Source organism: Myotis nattereri, assembly GCF_964212035.1.
Source record: "Myotis nattereri genome assembly, chromosome: 14".
NCBI classification, from domain to species: domain Eukaryota; kingdom Metazoa; phylum Chordata; class Mammalia; order Chiroptera; family Vespertilionidae; genus Myotis; species Myotis nattereri.
The window spans coordinates 26,172,665-26,193,881 of record NC_138089.1 but is presented as its reverse complement, the minus strand read 5'-3'; the positions used below and the strand labels follow the sequence as shown (position 1 = coordinate 26,193,881).

General features: G+C 50.6%; 1 protein-coding gene across 1 annotated transcript in view; it reads left to right on the top strand.

Moving 5' to 3' along the window:
- The window catches only part of ATP2B2 (ATPase plasma membrane Ca2+ transporting 2), a 360,949-nt gene that overhangs the window by 266,153 nt on the left and 73,579 nt on the right, over positions 1-21,217 (top strand). The window contains exons 4-6 of the mRNA XM_081105731.1: positions 6,927-7,124; positions 14,089-14,346; positions 15,359-15,484. Of these exons, the coding sequence (XP_080961857.1) occupies positions 6,927-7,124; positions 14,089-14,346; positions 15,359-15,484 (582 nt within the window). The remainder of the gene's footprint in view (positions 1-6,926; positions 7,125-14,088; positions 14,347-15,358; positions 15,485-21,217) is intronic.

Sequence of the window (21,217 nt, the reverse complement as noted above, 5' to 3'; positions counted from 1 at the left end):
CTAGTTAGTGGTAGGGAGGTAGTTAGTGGTAGTGTGCTAGTTAGTGGTAGTGTGCAAGTTAGTGGTAGTGTGCTAGTTAGTGGTAGTGTGCTAGTTAGTGGTTGTGTGCTAGTTAGTGGTAGTGAGGTAGTTAGTGGTAGTGTAGTAATTAGTAGGAGTGGTGGTAGTTAGTAGTAATAAGTGCATCTATCATTTATGAGGGTCAACTGTGCCAGCCTCTAAGCCTTATCATATTCTTGATCTTCCATCAATCCTGCAAGACACTTGTACTTTTATCCCATTTCACAGCAGTGGCAACTGAGGCTCAGAGTGGAAAATGATTTGCACAAAGCACCTACTCTGAACCAAAGAGCATCTGGGATCCGAACCCAGTTCTAAAGTCACTGGAAATAAGGGCCTGACCCAACTGGCGTGGCTCAGTGGTTGTGCGTCGACCTAGGAACCAGAAGGTCACACTTCGATTCCAGTCAGGGCACATGCCCGGTTGCAGGCTCGGTCCCCAGTATGGGGTGAGCATGAGGCAGCCAATCGATGATTCTCTCATCATTGATATTTCTACCTCTCTCTCTCCCTCTCCCTTCCTCTCTGAAATCAATAAAAAATTTTTTAAATAAGGGCCTGGTTCCTACACACCCCACCTCTGGAAACAGCCTGCCCTCAGCTCACCTCTCCCTCCCCCTCGCCTCTGCCTCTGCCTCTGCAGCCGTGGCCTCCTGCCCGGCATCTGAGCGGGCACTTGGTTTTCGCAGCAGCACTCAGCAGCGGGTGGAGAGTCTGAGGGATGTGCTTGCTTTTTACTTGAAATGATTTGCTCAGGCAGTAGACAGGCCCACTCAGCCACACCACGCCTCCCAATATCGAACAGCGTCAGGGAGCAAAGTTCATTCCGGCTCCCACCCGGGATTGAAAAAATTCCCCAGGGTCCCTTTGCTGGAAACAAGGATGCTGAGCTTCAGGGGGCCGCAGAGTAGGGGAGGAGAGGTCAGGAGTCATCTGGATGGCCTGGGAAACTACCTGAGACCCCCCCTTCCCTTATAGCCAGAGGCCCCTATTTTTATCCCAGCCTGTTGGCATGAGGTGCTTTGTTTTGGGGCCCCATACCCAGAAAGAACAATGCCCTGTCCCCAGTCAACAGGACAGAAAGTAAGTCCTATCTATGTCCCCATTCTCTCAGCATGCCCCTTTATCCTGACGCTCTGACCTCTAACCCAGCACCTGTGCCTTTACTTACCTCAGTAGCTTTTTAAAAATTCTGACTAATTATGCATGTCTTGCCTCTAAAGCAGCTTATGAAAGTTTATTTCATACAGAAAGGTTTTATATGACTTAAGTGAGGAAATTCAGGCAAAGGGAAGAAAGGAAAAATAAGATGATGATTCACAGGCATAACGCATGCCGATGCGGGGAGCTGCAGATTCAGTGCTGAGCTACCAGACAGGCAAGGGGAAGAGGGCGACACGTTGAGTTCCATGAGCCAGAGTCTCCATTAGATCACCCTTCACCCTCACCACAGGGCCTGCATAATGATGGCCCTTTGTGGCACACAATGCAGGTGTCCTCTTCTGTGGGGACCAACTGTCCCCGCTCCTGAGGGGCAAACCAGGGAAGCTCCAGCCACATTAGCTTTACTCCAGCCCTTTAAGGTTCCTTAGGCCTTTGCAGACCCCCTCCGCCCCACCCACATCCTTTCACCTGATTAACCCCCGCTTTTTCTTCTAAGCTCACCCAATTACACTTCCTACAGGAAACCCTTCCTGGCAGCCAGTCTTCCTCACTGCAGTATCCCCGACATACTGAGCAATGTTTGGCTCATAGTCGGTGCTCAGTAAATATTTGTTGGTTGTTTAAATGAGCAAGTGATGATCAGATGCATACCGTCCAATACAACCCTAACTTCTTTCTCTACCTTCAGAGGAGCTGAATAGAGGGGGAGGAGAAGGAGGAACTCGGGCTTCCTTAAATAAGAGGCTCCTGAGCACTGGGGCCTCGCATCTAGTGCCAGAACACCCATGGCCAGTAGTCCAGCATGTGCTCTCCCTTTCCTTCCTCCCTCCAGCACCCATCCACCGGCAGCTCGCCTATAAGGAAGAACCCTCTGCCTCCCTCTGCCCCTGAAAGAACCTAAGCCGGCACTCACTATCCCCCCCCCCCCCCCGCCCCAGCTTTCCTTAACTGGAAACATGTCCCCAGAGCCAAGGCAGGATCAATGTTCGGGTCAGAGAACTTTCACAATTTCCAGCTCCCTGAGGTCTGTGCGCCTGCGTTGGAGCCAGATGTCGGGATGTTTATGTGGAATAGCCTGAGTTTTTAATGTTTGTGACAAATTTCCATTTGTTTAAAGCATAGTGCCAACCAAACAAAACCCCTCTGATGGCCTGAGGCTACCATTTGTAGCACTCAAGGCTGGGTCCAGAATGGCTAAGAAGAGAAAGGATGGCCTTCCAAGCAGAGAAATTAGGGAACTGGCAAAGGCAAAGGCTTAAAGGCTGAGGTAAAAAAAATACAGTTTATGTCCAGGTCAGCTGGATAGAGATGAACTCTGGGACAAGGATTCCTCAAATACCCAATGACAGCCAGCAGCCATTACAACAAATAATTCCTTTACAACTAAAGTCCCCCACACTCTGCACTGGGCTCTCTCCTTTTATGTAACAAATAGAACACACAAGTTCTGACTCCAGGTGCTGGGATATTTTTTACTGTGAAGGCACTTACTGCATCTTTGCCATTTAGAGAGCATTCACTCACATTCCCCTCTGAACAGCTCGCCACAGTCTAGGAGTTATTTTGCTCCCATTTTATTGATGACAAAACTGAGTCTCTGAAGCAACTGGCCCAAGTTCATCCACAAACCTCTGCCTCTTGCACACACAAAAAAAAACTCATGTTGAAAACCCACAACCCCACACAGCGTCCAATATCAATTCCCAGGCATTTGTGTTTCTGAATTTTCAGGGCCTGCCTGGTCTTCTCTAGCAATATTTGACACAGTGTATTAATTTTTAATATGCTAAATGGTGAGATGCTCTTTAATCTAACTTGAATCTCCAACACCATTCATCTCTCACACCAGCCTTGGTTATTTCTGCTCCCCAAACTAGGCATGTTCCTTTTCAGCCAGAAGGCAGGGGGACTATGCGATTCCACTCCAGGGTGGGGTTTGGTCTCAGATGTCATGGGTTCAAATCTCCATTCTGAGTGACTCTGGGTAAGTGGCCCTTATTGCCTCAGTTTCCCCATCTGTAAAATGTGGGCAACAGCAGGGGATTGGTATCCCAAGCTACAGCTCAGCCTACCTTCTCCTGAGAAAGAGAGGTGAGCGAGAGGTCATAGCCACCATCTGCCGTTTCAGCTGCCCCACATGGGCCTCAACACTTGAGGTTCCCATCTTGGATTTGCATACTGGGGTGTTCGTTGTTGTGGAAACTGCCTAACAATTTCTACCACGGAAACAGCCCTAGCAGAACACACAAATATTTTTATTCTATGAGCTGTTATTTCTGAAAAACAGAGGGGCTCACGGAAGCTTGTGAGGAGCAGGGCGGGGCCTGATGCTGGAGAAGGAGCAACTCAGGAGAGAAGAGGAAGTGACAGAGAGGCTGTTCTGCTCTGTCCCCTCCCCCTTCCAGCCTCCTCCCACTTCCCAACCTTGGGTTCTCAAACTAGCAACCTGGGGGCCAAATTCAGCTACAGACGTGTTGTATTTGGCCCGGGAATGATTTTACTGGGAAGATTTTACATCAAATTCCAGGTGTCCAGATTATTTTAGGAGATCAGAAGATCTTCCACATGGGGCCCACCTTCTGCCACAGGAGCTGAGAAATAACTGCTCTCTTTAGAAGAGCTGAGATTCTTCTCTTTGTCCCAGTCCCCACCACTCTCTGTTGTCTCCCACCCATCTACTTCACTCATTCATAAAACCTACCTGGCCCTCACAGCAATTCGAATTTGCAACCCCTGGCCTCTGCTCTGTCCCAGGACCCAGCATCTCAATGTCGGGCCTGTGAACCCCCAGTGTGGCAGAACCCCTTAGCCATGGCCAGATTCCCTGAACTAGAGAACACCCTACATTTTTAACTGGTCACACTGTAGACTCCAGAACATTGGAATCACAGACCCTCAGAAGATTCAGCGATGCACCTCTCTCTGAGTCAATCAGGAGGGGCCCAGGAGATGGGCTGGCCACACCCCCACCAAACTTCTTAGTGAAGCTCTTTATTTACACTAAGCCTGATGAGGAACCCTAAAATACCAACAGACCCCAGCAGGACCACTTCAGGGCCTGCAGACCTTGGAACCCTAGATCCCTCTATTGAACTCCCCTCTTGTCAAGATGGGGAGACTGAGTCTCGGAGAAAGGAACTGGGTAGCCAAAGGCATAGCAAACTGCTACAATAGGCCAATGTTGACTGGTCATAGCCCCCTTACTCAGAGGCCTACCCACCCTCTTGAATTCTCCCTTCTTCCAGTGATCAAAGCCCACTCCCAGGAGAAAGCCTGAAACTCCTTCAGACCGTGGTATCCAGAACTGGTGATGGCTTTTGCCTCTCAGGGAATCTAAAGGAACTAGAGCTTTTAGTTAAAGAAATGAAACCCATGGAAGAATTGCTGGCATTGGCTGTGGATAGAATTAGGCAAAGGAGGAAAAACAAGGAACCTTCCTGCAGTTCCTAGAATCACTCTACCTCATGCGTGATTAGAACAGGGCTGCACTGGGTTCTCAGCCCCAAGGCAGCAGCTTGGTCTCATGAAGGCCCCAGTCTCCTCACCTACAAAATGGGCATAAGCCAGCTCTGAGAGCCCTCATTCTCAGTGCACAGGCAGGACATTGGATATCCAGAGCTTATCCCCACTAATAGGCAAGGCGGATGCAAGAGCCATCCCCGGCCTATCCCGCAGGGTCTCAGCCAGTCTGGCTCTTGGAGGCTCCCAACGGAGGTCTCATTGTCAGCATCAGAGGAGGCTCAGCACCTAAACCCCAGACGGGGACATGCCCATCTCCCTATATCCCTGAGCCATAGACTGCTGGACACCCAGGACCACTGAACTTTCTTTACAATCACTCTCCCCAGCACCGGCACCAGATTGCACCCACAGTAGAGGGTCTAGAAACATGTATCGAATGAACAAATGGATGAATGAGCCAACAAATGACAGGTTGTTAGAATCCCATACCAATGTGACATTAGACCCCATGCTCCCTTAACGGTAACAGCAGAATGTTCCGTCGCTCTGACCCCCACATTCTAATAATGGTACTGTTCTGGGGATCCCTCTGGATCCCCCCTTCTCACAAGTGGACTGGGGCCAGAGGTCTGATGAGGTGTGTGCCCTCTCCCTCGCTCCCTCTCTGTCCATCCCCCAGCTGTCTTCATTAAACCACAGGTGAGCTGGGGTTAATGGCTGGCCTCAGGGACAGGACTGACATTGCCCTGCTGCAGGGGGACCATTCCTGCTGCATTTGCCATGATGACACCTCAGGGCAGGCTCATAATACTCGAGCATGTCACTTGTGTCCAGTGGGTGGGAGGAGTCTAAGGTGGTTGGTGGCCTCGAGTGCAGGCCCTGGAAGAATCAGACTGGTCTTTTCAACAAGGCACAGGTTGTACACGAGTTGGAACACAGGTAAGCCCTGCTGTGGTCAAGGCCATGCTCGGTGATGGCAGGGAGATGCGGTCTGCCCGGGGTAGAGGGCGGGCTTCTCAGCAGAGGGCACTCAAGGGGCTCACCAGTGTAGGTGGGAGGAAAGGCTCTTCCTAGCTCACTGTACAGCATGAGCAGGGCAGGAAGTGTGCCAGGGCACTAGTTAGGGGAGAATGAAATGGCACCAGTGACTTGGGGTGACACAGGGTAGCATCAAAGGAAAGAATGAAGCAAGGGGAAGCACTTGCCTTCAAAGGGCCCAGGAAACAGAATAGCTGGCCCCTCCCACTGGATCTGCCTTTGTCTGTCCCACCCCTGAATTCCCACTGTGAGAGGTTTCTGTTCCAGGCTCCTCTTCTAAGGCACAAATGCACCTGAGGGAAGGTGAGGCCATCCACCCAGTTGAGCATCCACCCCTCCCCTCCAGGCACCACTCGAACAGTCATGTGTGTTCTTGGGGGGTCAGCTCTTCGGGACAGGCACTCTGTCCTTTTTGCCACTCTATCCCAGTGTCCAGAACAGTGTCAGGCACTTAGTAGATGCTCAAAAGACACTTGATGACTGCATGAATTATCTAATGAGACGCTCACAAGCACCCACGGGTTAGGCACACTCACCCTCCCACACAGTCTGGGATTCTAACCCAGGCAGGAGCTTCCTAGTCTGTGTTCAACAGGGCAGGCAAGCGCAAAGCAGGAGCAAGGGTGCGGGTGCAAGGTGGGCATGATGCTGGGGATTCACTTCCTGTAACAAATGACCATAAACCAGTGGCTTTGAATAAGGGAAATGGATTCTCTCACAGTTCTGGAGGCCAAAAGTCTGAAATCAAGGTGTCGGCAGGGTCATGCTCTTTCCAAAAGTTCCAGGTTACATTCCATTCCTTGACTCTTCCAGCTTCTGTTGGCTCTGGGCTTTCCTTGGCTTGTGGCTGCATCACAACAATCTCCACTCCAGCTCCACATGGCCTTCTTCCCTCTGTGTCTGTGTCTTCTCCTCTGTCTCTTACAAGGACACTTGTCATTGGGTTAGGGCCTATCTGGATAATCCAGGGCGATCTCATCTCAAAATCCTTCGTTTTATCTGCAAAGACCATTCTCCCAAATAAGGTCACATTCACGGGTTCTGGGGAGTGCTGGGCTCTAGGCTGGTGCCTGCAAGTTTCCCACTTTATTTGTTCCTCTCTCCGTTCTTTGCCATGTGGCCAGACCCACTTGGGACAATTCCGGGAACATGTGTGTCTCTCCTGGGCCCTCCAGGCCGACCTTTCTGTACTCTGTCCACAGGTTTGCCAGGCACGGCTCCAGACCTAGAAAAGAGAAAGCAGATTTTTGGACAAAACTTTATACCTCCAAAGAAGCCAAAAACCTTCCTGCAGCTCGTGTGGGAAGCACTGCAAGATGTGACGCTGATCATCCTGGAAATCGCGGCCATCATCTCCCTGGGGCTCTCCTTCTACCACCCACCTGGCGAGAGCCAAGAAGGTAAGACAGGGGGACCCCTGCCCCCCTCCCTGCAACATGTGTGCCCAGCCACACCAGAGGGCACTCCGGGCTAAGAGCCACTCCTCCTTCCAGGTGAGGAAACCAAGGCCCAAGGGGCTGGGTCTCACCCCCAGCCAATCAGTGGCCAAGCCAAACCCCAAGCTCAGAGCCCTGCCCCCAGGGTTCCCGAGTGTGAAGTGCAAGGGCTGGACCAACAATAGTAATAATTATAATGATCATTTATTGAGCACTTACAGCATGCCAAGATCTGAGCTGAAATGGCCTCCTAACAGCCCCCATAAGGTAGTGCATGATTATGCCCATTTTATTTTTTTCTTAATTTTATTTTATTGATTAAAGTATTACAAATAGTAGTACATATGTCTCCTTTTTTTCCCCATTGACCTTCCCCCGGCCTCCCCTACCCCCCCCCGCCCAGCACATTCCCTCACCACCCCCGCACCCCCAGTGTCTTGTGTCCATTCGATTATGCCCATTTTAAAGACATGGAACCAAGGCACAGAGAAGTGCATTAACTTGCTCAAGGTCACCCAGCTAATAAAGAGTCCTTAGTTTTTGTAGTGGAGCTTAGAAAAACTGCTGCCAGGCCCCTCCCTGAGAGTCTGGTTTTATTGGATGGAATCCAAGTGAGGGTGGCTCTGGACGTATGTCCAGACTGCTCTCTGAGGGCTCCCCACTCTCACATCTGAGGACAAAGCCCCCAAATTGCTTACCTGGTGGGCTGCATTCATGCTTTTTGATTCGACAATGATTCAGCCCATTCACAGAGATGAATGGGTACTGCCCTCTGGGTACTCCAGCCTCTGAGGGACCCTCCTTCAGCTCCAAAGCTGGGCTTCTCCTCAGAACCCCAAGTCACTCATTCCTTGAGGCATGCAACGATGAAAACATTTCATGCACCGAATATTCTAGAACAAGGATTACAAACGATAGCCCATAAGCCAAATCTGGCTCACTTTCCTGTTTTTGTATGGCCCATGAGCTAAGATTGGTTTTTACATTTTTCAAATGGTTGAAAAAGTGAAAATAATATTATTTTGTAACATGTGACTTTTACATGAAATTCCTACTTCATTGTGTAAAAAGAATGTGTTATTGGAACATCCCCATTTCTTTTTCATATTGTCCATGCTGCTTTCCTACTATAATGGCAGAGGTGAGTAGCTGCGACAAAGTCTATATGTGTGGTCCACAAGGCCTAAAATATTGACTATCTGGCCTTTTACAGAGAAAGTTTGCCAACCTCTTTCCTAGAAGGTCAGGATGTGGAGTTTTGCCTCAAGAAAACCATTCTCCTTCTCCTTAATCCCCTCCACTCTGAGTGTGGAAGTCAGCTGCCTCAGTTTTATACTTAATATTGCTAAGTTGATTTTTTTCTCTCCATGGCATCTCTCCAAAACGGGTTTAAAGACATGTCTCATAATATGAGATCAAATAGAAAGCCAGACATAAAAGGAATGGAAGCAAATAAACTGTGTTTGCTACTATGATTGGGATATAAATTTGATTTTGAGCTTCCTGGCAGCCAAGGCAGAAAGGGAATTAGGATGGTTTGCATCGCTCAGATTATCAACAGGAGGAAACAGAGTCCTGTAGGAAGAGAGCATGCCTCTGACGATGAATTCTGGGATGAACTTTCACATAGGCCATAAGAGATGAATCATGGGCGGCATTCTTTGCAGAAGTTTTATAGAAAATGTTGAAGAAGATGGTGCATGGCTATTTGAATAGGCCTTGAACAGAGCTAAGGGTGCAACACAAAAACGTAATAATTGTTCTTACTATTTTTATAGCTACCACTAGCTGAGAGCTTTTACAGTAGAGGTTCATTTGATCCTCACAACAACCCTGTGGGTAGGTGCTATTATTATCCAGGAAACCGGGACCCTGAAATAGGAAATGACTTGCTCCGTCACACGCTAGGAAGCACAGAACCATGACTCAGACAGAGACGTTCTGGCTTCTGAGCCCTCGCTCCTATCATTCAGGAAGAGATGGGGTTGAGGCAGTGCCAGCTGAGTAAGTGACCTCATGTGACCCAAGTCGGTGCAAGATTAGAACTCAGCGGGCAAGTGGTGGAGGGGTGCAGCGGGAGCACGCATAGAGTCCAGGGTGTGCCAGGGAGAGCCTTCCAGAGCCCTCCAAACAGATGCCTGTGGACGCCTCCATCTTCAAGAGGTGGAAACCATGGCCCAGAGTGAGGAAGCCTTGCCTAAGGCTGCACAGCTTGTACACAGTAGGGCTGAATCTGAAACCCAAGTCATCTGGTTCTTTTCACTGCCTCCAGCTGAGACACTAGTGCAGACCGTACTCTGGGTCGATGAGGGCAGTTGTGCACACTCTGGCTCCACAGAGTGAAGTTCCAGAACTTTGTGATGATACTTACGCTTCCCTGACACCCAGACCCTGGCCGGAGCTCTGAGCTCTGGGCTGACCATGTTGCCAGGACCACCCCCTTGTGCCAAGTCAAACGCAGGCTTCATCAGTTAATTAAAAATTGATTCAGGTGATAAATTAAAAGGTTATAGAGTGCCTTGCAGCACCCACAGCCCTTCCCTGTTTTTGTTCTTGGCTCAGAGAGCTCTAGACACTGGTCAGAGGTCACACAGCATATTTGTGGCAGGGCTGGGATCTACACACCCAGTGCTCCCAACTCCCTGCCCATGACAGTTTCCCTAGTGCCAGAGTGCTAGCAGAGTGACAGGCACATAGTAGGTGCTTAGAAAATGTTTGCGGCTTAACCAGTTTTGAGGGCCCTTATTTGGTAACCACCTAGGAGGTAGCTTCCCCATGTTACTGGTTAACAAACAGAGAGAGGCCCAGAGAGGCCATGTGCATTCTCCGAGGTCACACAGAATGAAGCCACACCTTAGAAAATCTCAGGTCCAGGGAAAGAAGCTGCAGATTCCATAGACCCTGTGGTCACAATCTCTAGGTCCTGTTTCTGCCCCAGTCTGAGGGGATCTAGAGGAGATCTCAGCGAGGCCTGCCCACTCTCTTCTTTCTTCCTGTTCCTGGTCTCTTCCCCCTATTGCACCAGGGGCAGCAGGAGTTGTTCCCAGAGTCCAGCGGCTCCCGGTGGCTAAAGACCTAACCCAGAGATCCAGACCCCACTTTCTGGCCGTTCCCAGGCACGATGTAACCATCTGACAGTTGTCAGAAGGAAATTAAAGCTAATTTGCTGGCAGAGTGAGTGCTCACTCTGATGGGCCCAGAGGGCTCCTTGGTGTCGAATCAGCAAGAGCAGCAGGCAGGACTGGGAGTCAAGGCAATGGGGTGTGAATCCCACTCAACCGCCACGCCTGGTTTCCAGAAGGCAGTCCAAGGAGAGCAGCTCATGAAAAGGGGGAGAGAACCAATACTTATTGTGTGCCATGTGCCAGGCCCTTACTAGGTCCAGGTCGCACAAAGTCCCTGGGGTCATCGCACTTTACAGCTGTCCAAACTGAGTCTCAAAGAGGCCAAGTACTTCCTCTTGGTCACACAGCAGAGCCTGGACTTGAAGCCAGGTCTTTCCACTTCTAGAACCTGAAGGCTTTCCATTGTCCTGGGATGTTTCCAAGTGTCTTGAATGCTTCAATAACTAGGGGGGGGGGGGGTATTAACGAGGCACACAACAGGGAAAGAACAGCCTTCCCCATGTACAGAGCATGTAGCAGGGTCAGGGAATAACAAAAGCCCTGTAAAGTCAAGCACTGGTCTCTGTATCTCAAATCACTCCCCTGAAGTTCAAGAGAATGCATTTCTATATACCGGGTTTCTATTTAGCAAGGTTCACCCGTGTTTTCCAGCTTTTTTTTTTGAGGGGGGGGGTGTAATTGGTGTCATTCATGGTGGTAGAGGGAACTCTAGTTCCCCTCCTCCTGCCATCACGTGGTCTGGAATATAGCTGGATCCCCTCTGTAATGCGGGGCTCGCGGCTCCACTCAGGCTGGCTGTGGGACTGGACTGCAATACTGTGTGCCAATGCTGGGCAACGGGAAGCAGCAGCTTTAACTGAGCCGTTACTGTGTGCACACTGCAATAGCTGCTTTACATAAAGGCTCACCCTGAGTCCTCCCAACCCCCTGGGAGGGAGTGCCTGTCAGTGCCCTCATTCTGCAGATGAGAAAACCCAGGCACAGTGGTTCAGTAGCTAGCTCCTGGGCACACAGCAGTTAAGTAGTACAGCTGGGATTTGAACTCAGGGATGGCCCCATGTCTGTTATCCGCACGATAATGAGTATCATTACAACCAAAAGCTGATCCAATTAAACAGTTTAAAATAGCTAGAAAAGCTTTGAAATTCCCAAAGGAAAAAGGTAGCTTTGAGAACCTCATACAACGATGTGATTGTTAACTAGCCTGTGCAGAACGGCTGGTGACACACACTGACCAGCCACAATGATTCTATACCATCCCAGCCTGGACACACCAGCTGAGCCTGGACCCTCCCAGGAGCTGGGAGCTAAAAAAAAAAAAAAAAAAAAAAAAAACTCCCTGGTACCACTTGGCCTTTCTGTCATGTTGTTTCTGTCCCCTGGCTTTCTCAGAGGCTCCTGCTGGGGTCTCCTAAAACTGCTGTTCCGCCCTGGCCGGTGTGGCTCAGTTAGGTGGGTGTCGTCCCATGCACCAAAAGATTGCTGGCTCCATTCCCAGTCAAGGGCACATGCCTAGGTTGCGGGCTCAGTCGTGGGTAAGGGGCATGCAGAGGTAGCCAATCGATGTTTGGCTTCACATCGATGTTTCTTTCTCTCTCTCTTTCCCTCTCCCTTCCTCCCTCTCTAAAAATCAATAAAAAACATTTTTTAAAAACCTGTTGTTCTCTCGCCGTGGCCAGAGTGACTCAATGGTTAGAGTATTGGCCTGAGCACCAGAGAGTCACCAGAGAGTTTGATTCCCAGTCAAGGGAATGTGCCTGGGTTGCAGGTTTGATCCCCCAGGGCACATGTAGGAGGCAACCAATCCATGTGTCTCTCTCACATCAATGTTTTTCTCTCTCTCCTCCTCCCCCCTCCATTCCACCCTCTCTAAAAATCAGTGGGGAAAAATAACCTCCCATGAGGATTAACCAAAAGCAACAACAAAAACTGCTGTTCTCTCTTCTTTGGCATTAAATTGGACTTCCATACAATTGGCCATAGGTCTATGGAAATGTTTTCTACTTTTCCACATGAGGCCAGCAAGTGGCAGAGAGGGCACTAAGCTCAGGGACAGTGGGCAAGGCAGGTCCAGTGTCAGATCCTAGGCTCAGGCCTGGATTCAAACTCCAGATCTGCTGTGTGACCCCAGGTGAGTTACTGTCCCTCTCTGAACTGCTTCCCTTTTTTCAGCCAGCTTGATGATTGAAGTGAGTGCTTGGCATATAGCAGGTCTTGCAAATAGCCCAGTCGCCTGCCCAACCCCCATGGAAGAGAACTACCCTGAGTTTTCCAGGAGTGGATGGTCAGACATGGAAAGGGCCGTTCTCTACCCCCACCCTCTTCCCCAGTGGAAAAAGGAGCTAGTCCTGGCTGCAGCAATCACCTTGGCCGTGTCACCTCCCCCCTCTGGGTCTCAGTTTCCTCAGCTGTCAATGGGGGAACTCACTGTCTGGATCTTATGGGGAAGCAGAAGACAGTGTGTGAGGAAGGGCTAGGAAAGGCCCTAGCACTCGGCACCATGCGGACAGGACCTGCCTTTGAGTCTGAGGCCTTTGCATTAAATATGTGTGTTGTTTTTTCATTTTCTTTTTCACATGGTGGGCCTGGCAGGCCTCAAGCAATTTGAGGGCCCAGACTGGGAGGTTCAACAGGGCAAGGGTGTGAGGTGTAGGTCACACAGAGGCTCAGATGGAATGTGGGTGTCCTCACTGTGTGGTTGGGGCTCAGCTCCAACAAAGGCCGAGTAAGAACCTCCTGTGACTGAGCACAGGCCGGAGCATCCACCTTCTTTCCTTGAGCCCAGAAGGTATTCTCAGTGAACCCCAGTTTGCAGATGGGGATGCTGCAGCTCAGGAAGAACAGTGATTTACCCAGGCTAGTTCAGGGACAGCAGTGCAATTCGAACCAGCTCGTCAGAGGGCAGGTCCAGTGCTCTGGTTCCTACCCCACAACCTAGAGACCTGCCTCGTGGTTGCTGGGAGAACGGAAGGAAAGGACAACAGCAAAACTGCATTTTAGACCCTAAAGCAAGCACAGTGTTGACTGGTCCCATTCTGTTACAGCCTCACTTTTTCTCGTTTCTCGTTAAGCAGGCCTCTCTTTTGTGCCAGGTCTGTGCTGGAGATGCCATGGACCTCACCTCATTAAATGCCAGCCCTCAGAGTGGTCCCCAAGATAAGGAATATATTCCTACTTTATAGATAAGAAAACTGAGTTTCAGAGAGGTGAAGTCATTACCCAAGATCTCACAGCCAGAACAAAGGCAGAAAACCAAAGTAGCTAAGACAGTAGGCTCCGAAGTCAGATATCCTAGCTCCCCACTTGCCCTTCCTAGCTTAGACAAGTCATGTGGCTTCTCTAAGAAACCTCAGCTTCCACATCTGTGAAATGGGCAGAGTGAGTGCTCTGAGATGATGTGTGTGAAGCCCTTTGCACAGGGCTTGGCACCCAGATGCACGGAATAAATTATTCATGATTATCTGATTATCAACATTTTTTGCTTGGCAGAACTGGGATTTAAAGCCAGACCACTAGAGGCCCCATCTGCTCAGTGGTCGGCAAACTGCGGCTCGGCAAACCATGGCTCGCGAGCCACATGCGGCTCTTTGGCCCCCTTGAGTGTGGCTCTTCCACAAGATACCGACTTCTGCACATGGGCCACGAAGTTTCAATCACACTGTACGTGCGCGCCCGCACGTGATATTTTGTGTGGAAGAGCCACACTCAAGGGGCCAAAGAGCCGCATGTGGGTCGCGAGCCAAGGTTTGCCAACCACGGGCCTAGCTGATCCCACACCATCTGCTTCCTTCTATCCTCTGCAGGATGCGCCACAGCCCAGGCTGGGTCTGAGGATGAAGGGGAGGCAGAGGCAGGCTGGATTGAGGGGGCTGCCATCCTCCTCTCAGTCATCTGTGTGGTCCTGGTCACGGCCTTCAATGATTGGAGCAAAGAGAAGCAGTTCCGGGGCCTGCAGAGCCGCATAGAGCAGGAGCAGAAGTTCACCGTGATCCGAGCTGGCCAGGTGGTCCAGATTCCTGTGGCTGAGATTGTGGTTGGGGACATCGCCCAAATAAAATATGGTAAGTGTCCCAGCCACAGAGCTACTTGCTAAAGCTGGAGCAGAGATGGGACAGGCCAAGCAGACCCAAAGAGGCTGGCCCAGGGAAGCAGGAGGGTCCCTGAAGGCTGATCCCAAGCCAAGATGTCTTCTGGGATCCTTTGGAAGTAGAAGGCTACTTCCTGGAAGGAGTAGATTTCAGAATTGCTTTAACTCAGAAATGGCAAATACTTGGCACATGTGTCACCACTCTCAATACCTGCAGACATTACTAATCAGTCACAGCTCAGGGCCTCCATACAGCCTCAGAAGCCTTCTCAACACAATACTCCAAGTACTACTAATACTCGGAACGGGTTTATGGGATGAAGTCCATTTCCTATCCCTGATTTGGCTATTGTTTGGATAGTTGTTGGGCCAGATGCGTGTGATGGGGAGTGGACATAGATGAGTGAACATTCTAAGCCTGTGATAGTACCTTGGAGAAAGTGGGCAAGCTGGTGCCAAAGGAGTTTAGATGAGTATGTCCTTGGGAAAGTAGAGGCAGAAGATGGAAGTGAGATTGGAGTGTACTCCTCCTCACTTAGCCCTCGGGGGTTGGTTTCCTCTGATAATGTGACTGTCCTGGAGTCTCCTCTGCCTAGCCCAGATGGACTAGTCCCTTTCAAAAGAATTCCTCAAATCATAGTTGAAACCAGAGAATGAATCGTTGAGAAAACTAGGCCTCAAGACCACACCAGGCCAAGAAAAGCACTTAATAAACTAAAGAACATGCCTGCCTGAGCTAGGATTGTTGGGCCCAACCTCAGCTCCCCCCCCCCCCCCCCCCCCTCAGCCTGTACCATTCACTTCGGCTCCAGTCTTCAGCTGCCTATTGGCCTGTGATGGGCGCCATGTTGGTTCCTGCACCCTGGGAGCTCTAGACAGCTGGTCCCAATAGTGAACCTTCCCTTATAATCATAACTTCTGGGGACTATTCCAGCCTCTTCAGCCACCTGAGACCCTGCTGACTCCCTTGACCTTCCTCCCATCAGGTGATCTGCTCCCTGCTGATGGCCTCTTCATCCAGGGCAATGACCTCAAGATCGATGAAAGCTCCTTGACAGGAGAGTCTGACCAGGTGCGCAAGTCCGTGGACAAGGACCCCATGCTGCTGTCAGGTGAGCTGCAGCCCAACAGTGGGCTCACTCCCATTGTTGGTTTCTGTCCCCTTCATGAGGCTGGAGGGTCTTGGAGACTTTGGTCCTTGGCTCCAGATCTCTGGCCAGCTCAGCTCCAAGTGAGAACTTCCTCTCTTTTCCCCAGCAAACATGCATTGGGCCTCCTGGGCTCTCAGCACTGCTTTAGGGATACCACAGTGAATAGAATGATAAAGAATCTCTGCCCTCAGGTAACTTACCTTCTAGTGATTTAGTTTTCTGAAAAGTCAAACATTGAAGCCCATTCTTATCAGGATGAGAAAGAATCAGCCAGGTGACAATTGTTTTGTTTTGTTTAATCCTCACCTGAGGATATTTTTCCATTGATTTTAGAGTGAATGGGAGGTAGAGGGGAAGACAGAGAGAAATATCTATGTGAGAGAAACACATCAATGGGTTGCCTCCTGCACGCCCAGACCAGGGCCGGGGTCAGGAAGGAGCCTGCAACCAAGATGCCCTTGACTGGAATTGAACCCAGGACCCTTCGATTCCAGGACCCTTGGCCCAGGCTCATGGGAAAAGACAGTGAGCCAAACTGGCTAGGGCTGGGTGCTAAACAGGAAGGGATGAGGCAGATGAGGCCTCAGTCCTGAGGAGCTATGGTGTAGTGAGGAGAGATAGGCAATGGGAAAGTTCCAGGTGGTGGTAGGTGTGTGGTAAAAATAAAGCAGGACAAGGGGAGGCAGGTGGGGGCTATGTGTGAGCTGAGGTGTCAATGATGAGCAGGAGCTGGCCTTGTGACTATCCAGGGAAAGTATACTAGGCAGAAGGAACAGCATGTGCAAAAGCCCAGTGGCAGGATTGTGCTGGAGGACTGTGAACAAGATGGAGATGTGGAGGGGCCAGATGTCAGGCCTAATGGGCATGGTCAGGAGTTTGGAAATGTTTTGTGTAATGAGGATTCTCTGGAATGGTTTTAAACAGTGAACTGAACACATTTACTTTTTTAAAATCTCACTCTGGCTGCTGCAGGGGGCAAGACAGGAAGCAAGGAGACCATGCAGAGGTAAGGCACCAGCCAGCTGACCACCCTCCCTCCAACAGGAACACCCAAAAGGCCTTATTGTCCAGCAGAGCTCACCAAGTAGCCTCTGATAAGCTACTTTGGGCCTGACCCTGGACTAAGCAGTGGTACCCACCTCTGGCTTCAGGAGCCTCCAGCCCAGATAGGCTGGGATAAGCAGACGAGCAAACAACTAATTCCACACTGGAGGAGTGAGGACGGTGTACAAAAGCCAAGAAGGGAACAGAGGGAGAGGTGGAATTGAGCTGGATTTTAAAGCATGGGTAGCAGCCCACCAAACAGAGTTTTGGATAAAGGGCCCTCCTAGCAGAGGCAAACATTTGAAAGGCACAGAGGTTTGAAGGCGTGTATGTCATCCTCGAAATACAAGGTCCCTGCCCTCCTGTAGCTTAGACTCCAAGAGACAGACAATGAAGCAAGCAAGCACATATATAACATAATTTCAGATAGTGATAAATCAGTGATAGTGATAATTCTGCCATGGTAATGAACTAGAGACCCAGAGGAAAGGACAGGAATCTTAGCTGGTCAGGGAAGGCGTATCTGAGGAGATTGCATTGGAGCTAAAACTGGAACTGTGACAAGAAAGAGCATTATAGGCAGAGGGATAGCAAGTGCAAAGGCCCTGGGGTCTGACTGAGAGATGGAAATCCTCAAATGCTGTCTTGGAACTTAGGGCCACATGGCCCTGTGGTCCTAGTTCCAACCTCTGGTTAGCAGAGAGGCGAGCATTCTTGGGAGCCATGGCCAGGTATGTCAAGTGGGTCATCTGGGTCAGTGGAAATTGAGGGGAGGTTCTGGGCCTGAGTGGATGGGTTGTGTCTGTACCTCTAGTCCATGAGAAGCCTCATAATTGGGGAGGGGTAATAGGTTGTCTCCGAGGAACTGGATGTCCCAGAGACCATCCAGAGAGCTTACCAGGGGTGGGCAAACTTTTTGACTCGAGGGCCACAATGGGTTCTTAAACTGGACCGGAGGGCCGGAACAAAAGCATGGATGGAGTGTTTGTGTGAACTAATATAAATTCAAAGTAAACATCATTACATAAAAGGGTACGGTCTTTTTTTTTTTTTAGTTTTATTCATTTGAAACGGGCCAGATCCGGGTCTAAGCCAGCCGTGGGCAAACTATGGCTTAGACCCATAGGCCCTTGGAGACTTGGCAGTGATCTCTGCCTTCAGTGGGGAAGCACAGGGGACTAGGGACAGACAGAAGCATTCCAGGTCTTAACAAGAATCTGGGAGAGCCCTGTGAAGCTCAAACTGGTGGGATCACAGTAGGGTCAGAAATGGTAGTCAGCTCGGGAATGGGTGGTCTCTGAGCACTGGGAGGTGAGAGGCTCAAGTTGAACCAATTGCTTTAGTCTCAACCTGTACAACTGGCTGAAAGCCTAGCTACGAACTTGGCTCTGAGCCTTTGGATGTCAAGAGACAGCAGCCACGGTCTCCCATGATGTCCTTGTGGGCAAGATGGAGAAGGCTGTGCCAGAGGCCAGGAGATTTTGGCCAGTGTGTGCTGATTCTTGGATTGCGGTTATCTGGTTTCTAGTGGCCTTCCCTGGAGCTCTGTCCTGTCACAGTATGGAAAGTGTGCCGTCAAGTTCACAGAGACCACCAGCCCAGGGAGCATGGCAAAAAGAAAGCAAGAGTCAGGACTCACAGAGATCACCAGAGTGCAGGCGAATTAGATGGAAGGAAATGGAGCTTGCCTGCACGCAGCAGTGCTCACATTCAGAAACACAATTGCATGGGGGAAGGAGAAGCAAGTGGCTTGGCCCTGGCTCATGGGAAAAGACAGGAGAAAGTGGCATCATTGGCCCAACAGAAAGTAATCTAACTGGGGAGAGAATTCTGTTGCAGAAGAACCATTCTAGGACAACAGAGGCTGCCTGTAAGGTAATGAGTTCCCTGTCACTGATTGGAACTTAGGGCCACATGGCCCTGTGGCTCTGGTTCCAACCTCTGGTACCAGAGAGGCGAGCATTCTTGGGAGCAGTGGCCTGGACAGGCTGTGGGTGGGAGTGGTATAGAGAAGGCCCAAGCACTGAAGGGACACTGCATTCAGTGCCCCTACTAGCCATGAAAGTCATGGATTCACCACACCCTGCTCACCCTGTACCTCTGCTACAAACCCACCTGGCTCCATTCCTGTGCCCTGCCTCTGCGGAAGCTGTTCCCTCCTCCTCATGTCCCTCCTCCTCCCTTTCACATTGCTCATTTAACTTCGGCCCATCTGCGTGGGCTTACCTCCTTCACAAAGCCTGCTCTGAGCACCACCTCCGGCAGTCGCTCCCATACCACCTGGGGTCCTCATGTCAGCCTGTGACATCCACTCTGTGCACAGCCTTGTAATGTTGATTGAGTTTTTTTTTCTGCACAAACTGTCTCAAATGAAATAAAGAGCAGAACCCATCCACACTCCTGCCACCCAGACAGATCTAATGGGTCTCACTTTTATGGGCGTCTTCCATCTTTGGCCATACACAGATAGAAGACACCAGGACAGACACACAGGTGGTACACTTCTATTTCGGTCCTCTCACCCGAACAGATCCAAGCAGGTGGGAGCCCAAGCCTGAGGTTCTCAGGAGGTCATGCCCAGCTCCACCTCTGGGCCCTGCACACCTCAGGGCTCAGGCACTGCCTGCCAGAGTGAGGAGAGAGGCTGCATTGTAGAAAGAGCAGAGTTGAGCCAGGCTGAGCCAGATCCGGGATCTGGAATGAACTCTCTGTGTGGCCTCAGGCAAGTTACTTCACTTTTATTGTCCCCTGTGAGGACAATAGGGGTGTCCTGGTGTAGGATATAGATGAAGCCCTACCTAGCATAGCGCTGGTAGGGGGATGCTCATGCTGGGTTGGTTCCCTTTCCCGTTCCTAGGATGGAACCTGGACTTGGGGGCAAAATAGTCTTGGATTCCAATCCCGACTCTGCCCCTTATTGTCTGGGAGACCCTGGACAAGCTTCTTAGCCTTTCTGAGCCTCCATTTTCTCACTTGTAAAATGGGAGCGTAACCCCAGTTCATAAGATTATGTCAAAGCATCCACTTTCCTCTCTCTCATTCATCTCAACTGTCTACCCTTGCCCTCTCTCTGGACTGCCCACCTTCTCTCCACCATCTCCTCCTCCCACCTTCGGCCCGCAGGAGCCTGCTTCCTCTAGTTGGGGGTTCCTTGAAGCTCCCTCCCCAGTGCTGTAAATTCTGGATAACTGCCATTTGGATCCTCATTTTTGCTCATGACCAGACACCTCAGACCCTGTCCCTCTGCTGGGAGGCCTTGCTGGGCCTTCTGGTCAGATGACCCTCAGGGAACACAGAGGGACCAGGATAGGGGTGCCTGCGGGGTCCTTGTGGTAGTGCAGAAGCCCCCTTGTGGTATTTGGCACACTGTGTCAGCCTAGAGCAGCAGTTCTCCACCTGTGGGCCGCGACCCCTTTGGTAGTCGAACGACCCTTTCACAGGGGTCGCCTAAGACCATCCTGCATATCAGATATTTACATTATGATTCATAACAGTAGCGACATTACAGTTATGAAGTAGCAACGAAAATAATTTTATGGTTGGATCACAACATGAGGAACTGTATTTAAAGGGCCAGAAGGTTGAGAACCACTGGCCTAGAGGAAGGCCAAGGACACTCCAGTTCTGAGTCAGTTGGCCCAGCCATGTCTGGCTTGTGATCCTGGACAGGTCACTTCATCTCTTGGAGCCTCCATGTTTGTGTCCGTACAGTGGGGAAGCCGGTGGGCACCCCCCTCCCCCCACCGCGCCTACCCAACAGGGTTGTTGTAGAAACCACATGCACAGACAGATGTTGACTGTCCTTTGTAAATGGTGCTGTGTGAGGTGCTATGTGAGGAATAAGAGCAGCGTTTGGAGACAGAACACTCAGGTTCTAGCCCTCCATCAAGCTTTGGCTTTGACCTCTGCCCCCCAGGACCCCAGTCTCCTCATCTATTACCCAGCAGCATCTACTCTGATGTCCCCAGTGCTCCAGGCACAAAGGAAATCATAAAGGCCTGGAGCTCCTTCCCCAGGATGGCCAGGCAATCCCCAGCCCATGTCCGGTTCTTCAGACCAGGCAGAGTAGAAACAGTCAGGAATCACAGGCTCACTGGTCCCTGGGTCCAGGCAGCGGGGTGGGGGCGCCAAACCAGAGCACAGCTGCTTCCAACTGCTGCCTACAGAAGTGCCCCTCAGTGTGGCTGCTGAGTTCCCTGTGCAAGGGGAGCCTCCCAATGTTTAAATGTTGGCAAGAAATCCCTATTCTTTTCAAGCCTGTGTGGATCAAGCAACAGATGGGCGGGCCCTAGAGCACAAACTCTGACCTGGGCCCATTTCTTTTGTTTTAATTTTTTATTTTAAGATAATATCAAACTTTCAGAAAACTTGCAAGAACAGCACAAAGAATGCGTACGTGCCCTTCCCTCTGATTCCACTGTGATTACCGTTCTGCCCTGTCTGCTCTCTCAGGAGCCTCCCTCTTCCTCGTCACGCACGTGATTGCCCTGGGCCCCTTCACATTTCAGTCTCTGCCCTAAGAAAAGGTATTCTCGTGTGTAACCACAGCACAGCTGTCAATTCAGGAAAGTCGACATTGATGCAGTACTGCAACCTAAGATATTGTCCATATTCATGTTTGCCTACTGTCCCCACAGCATGCTCCAACTG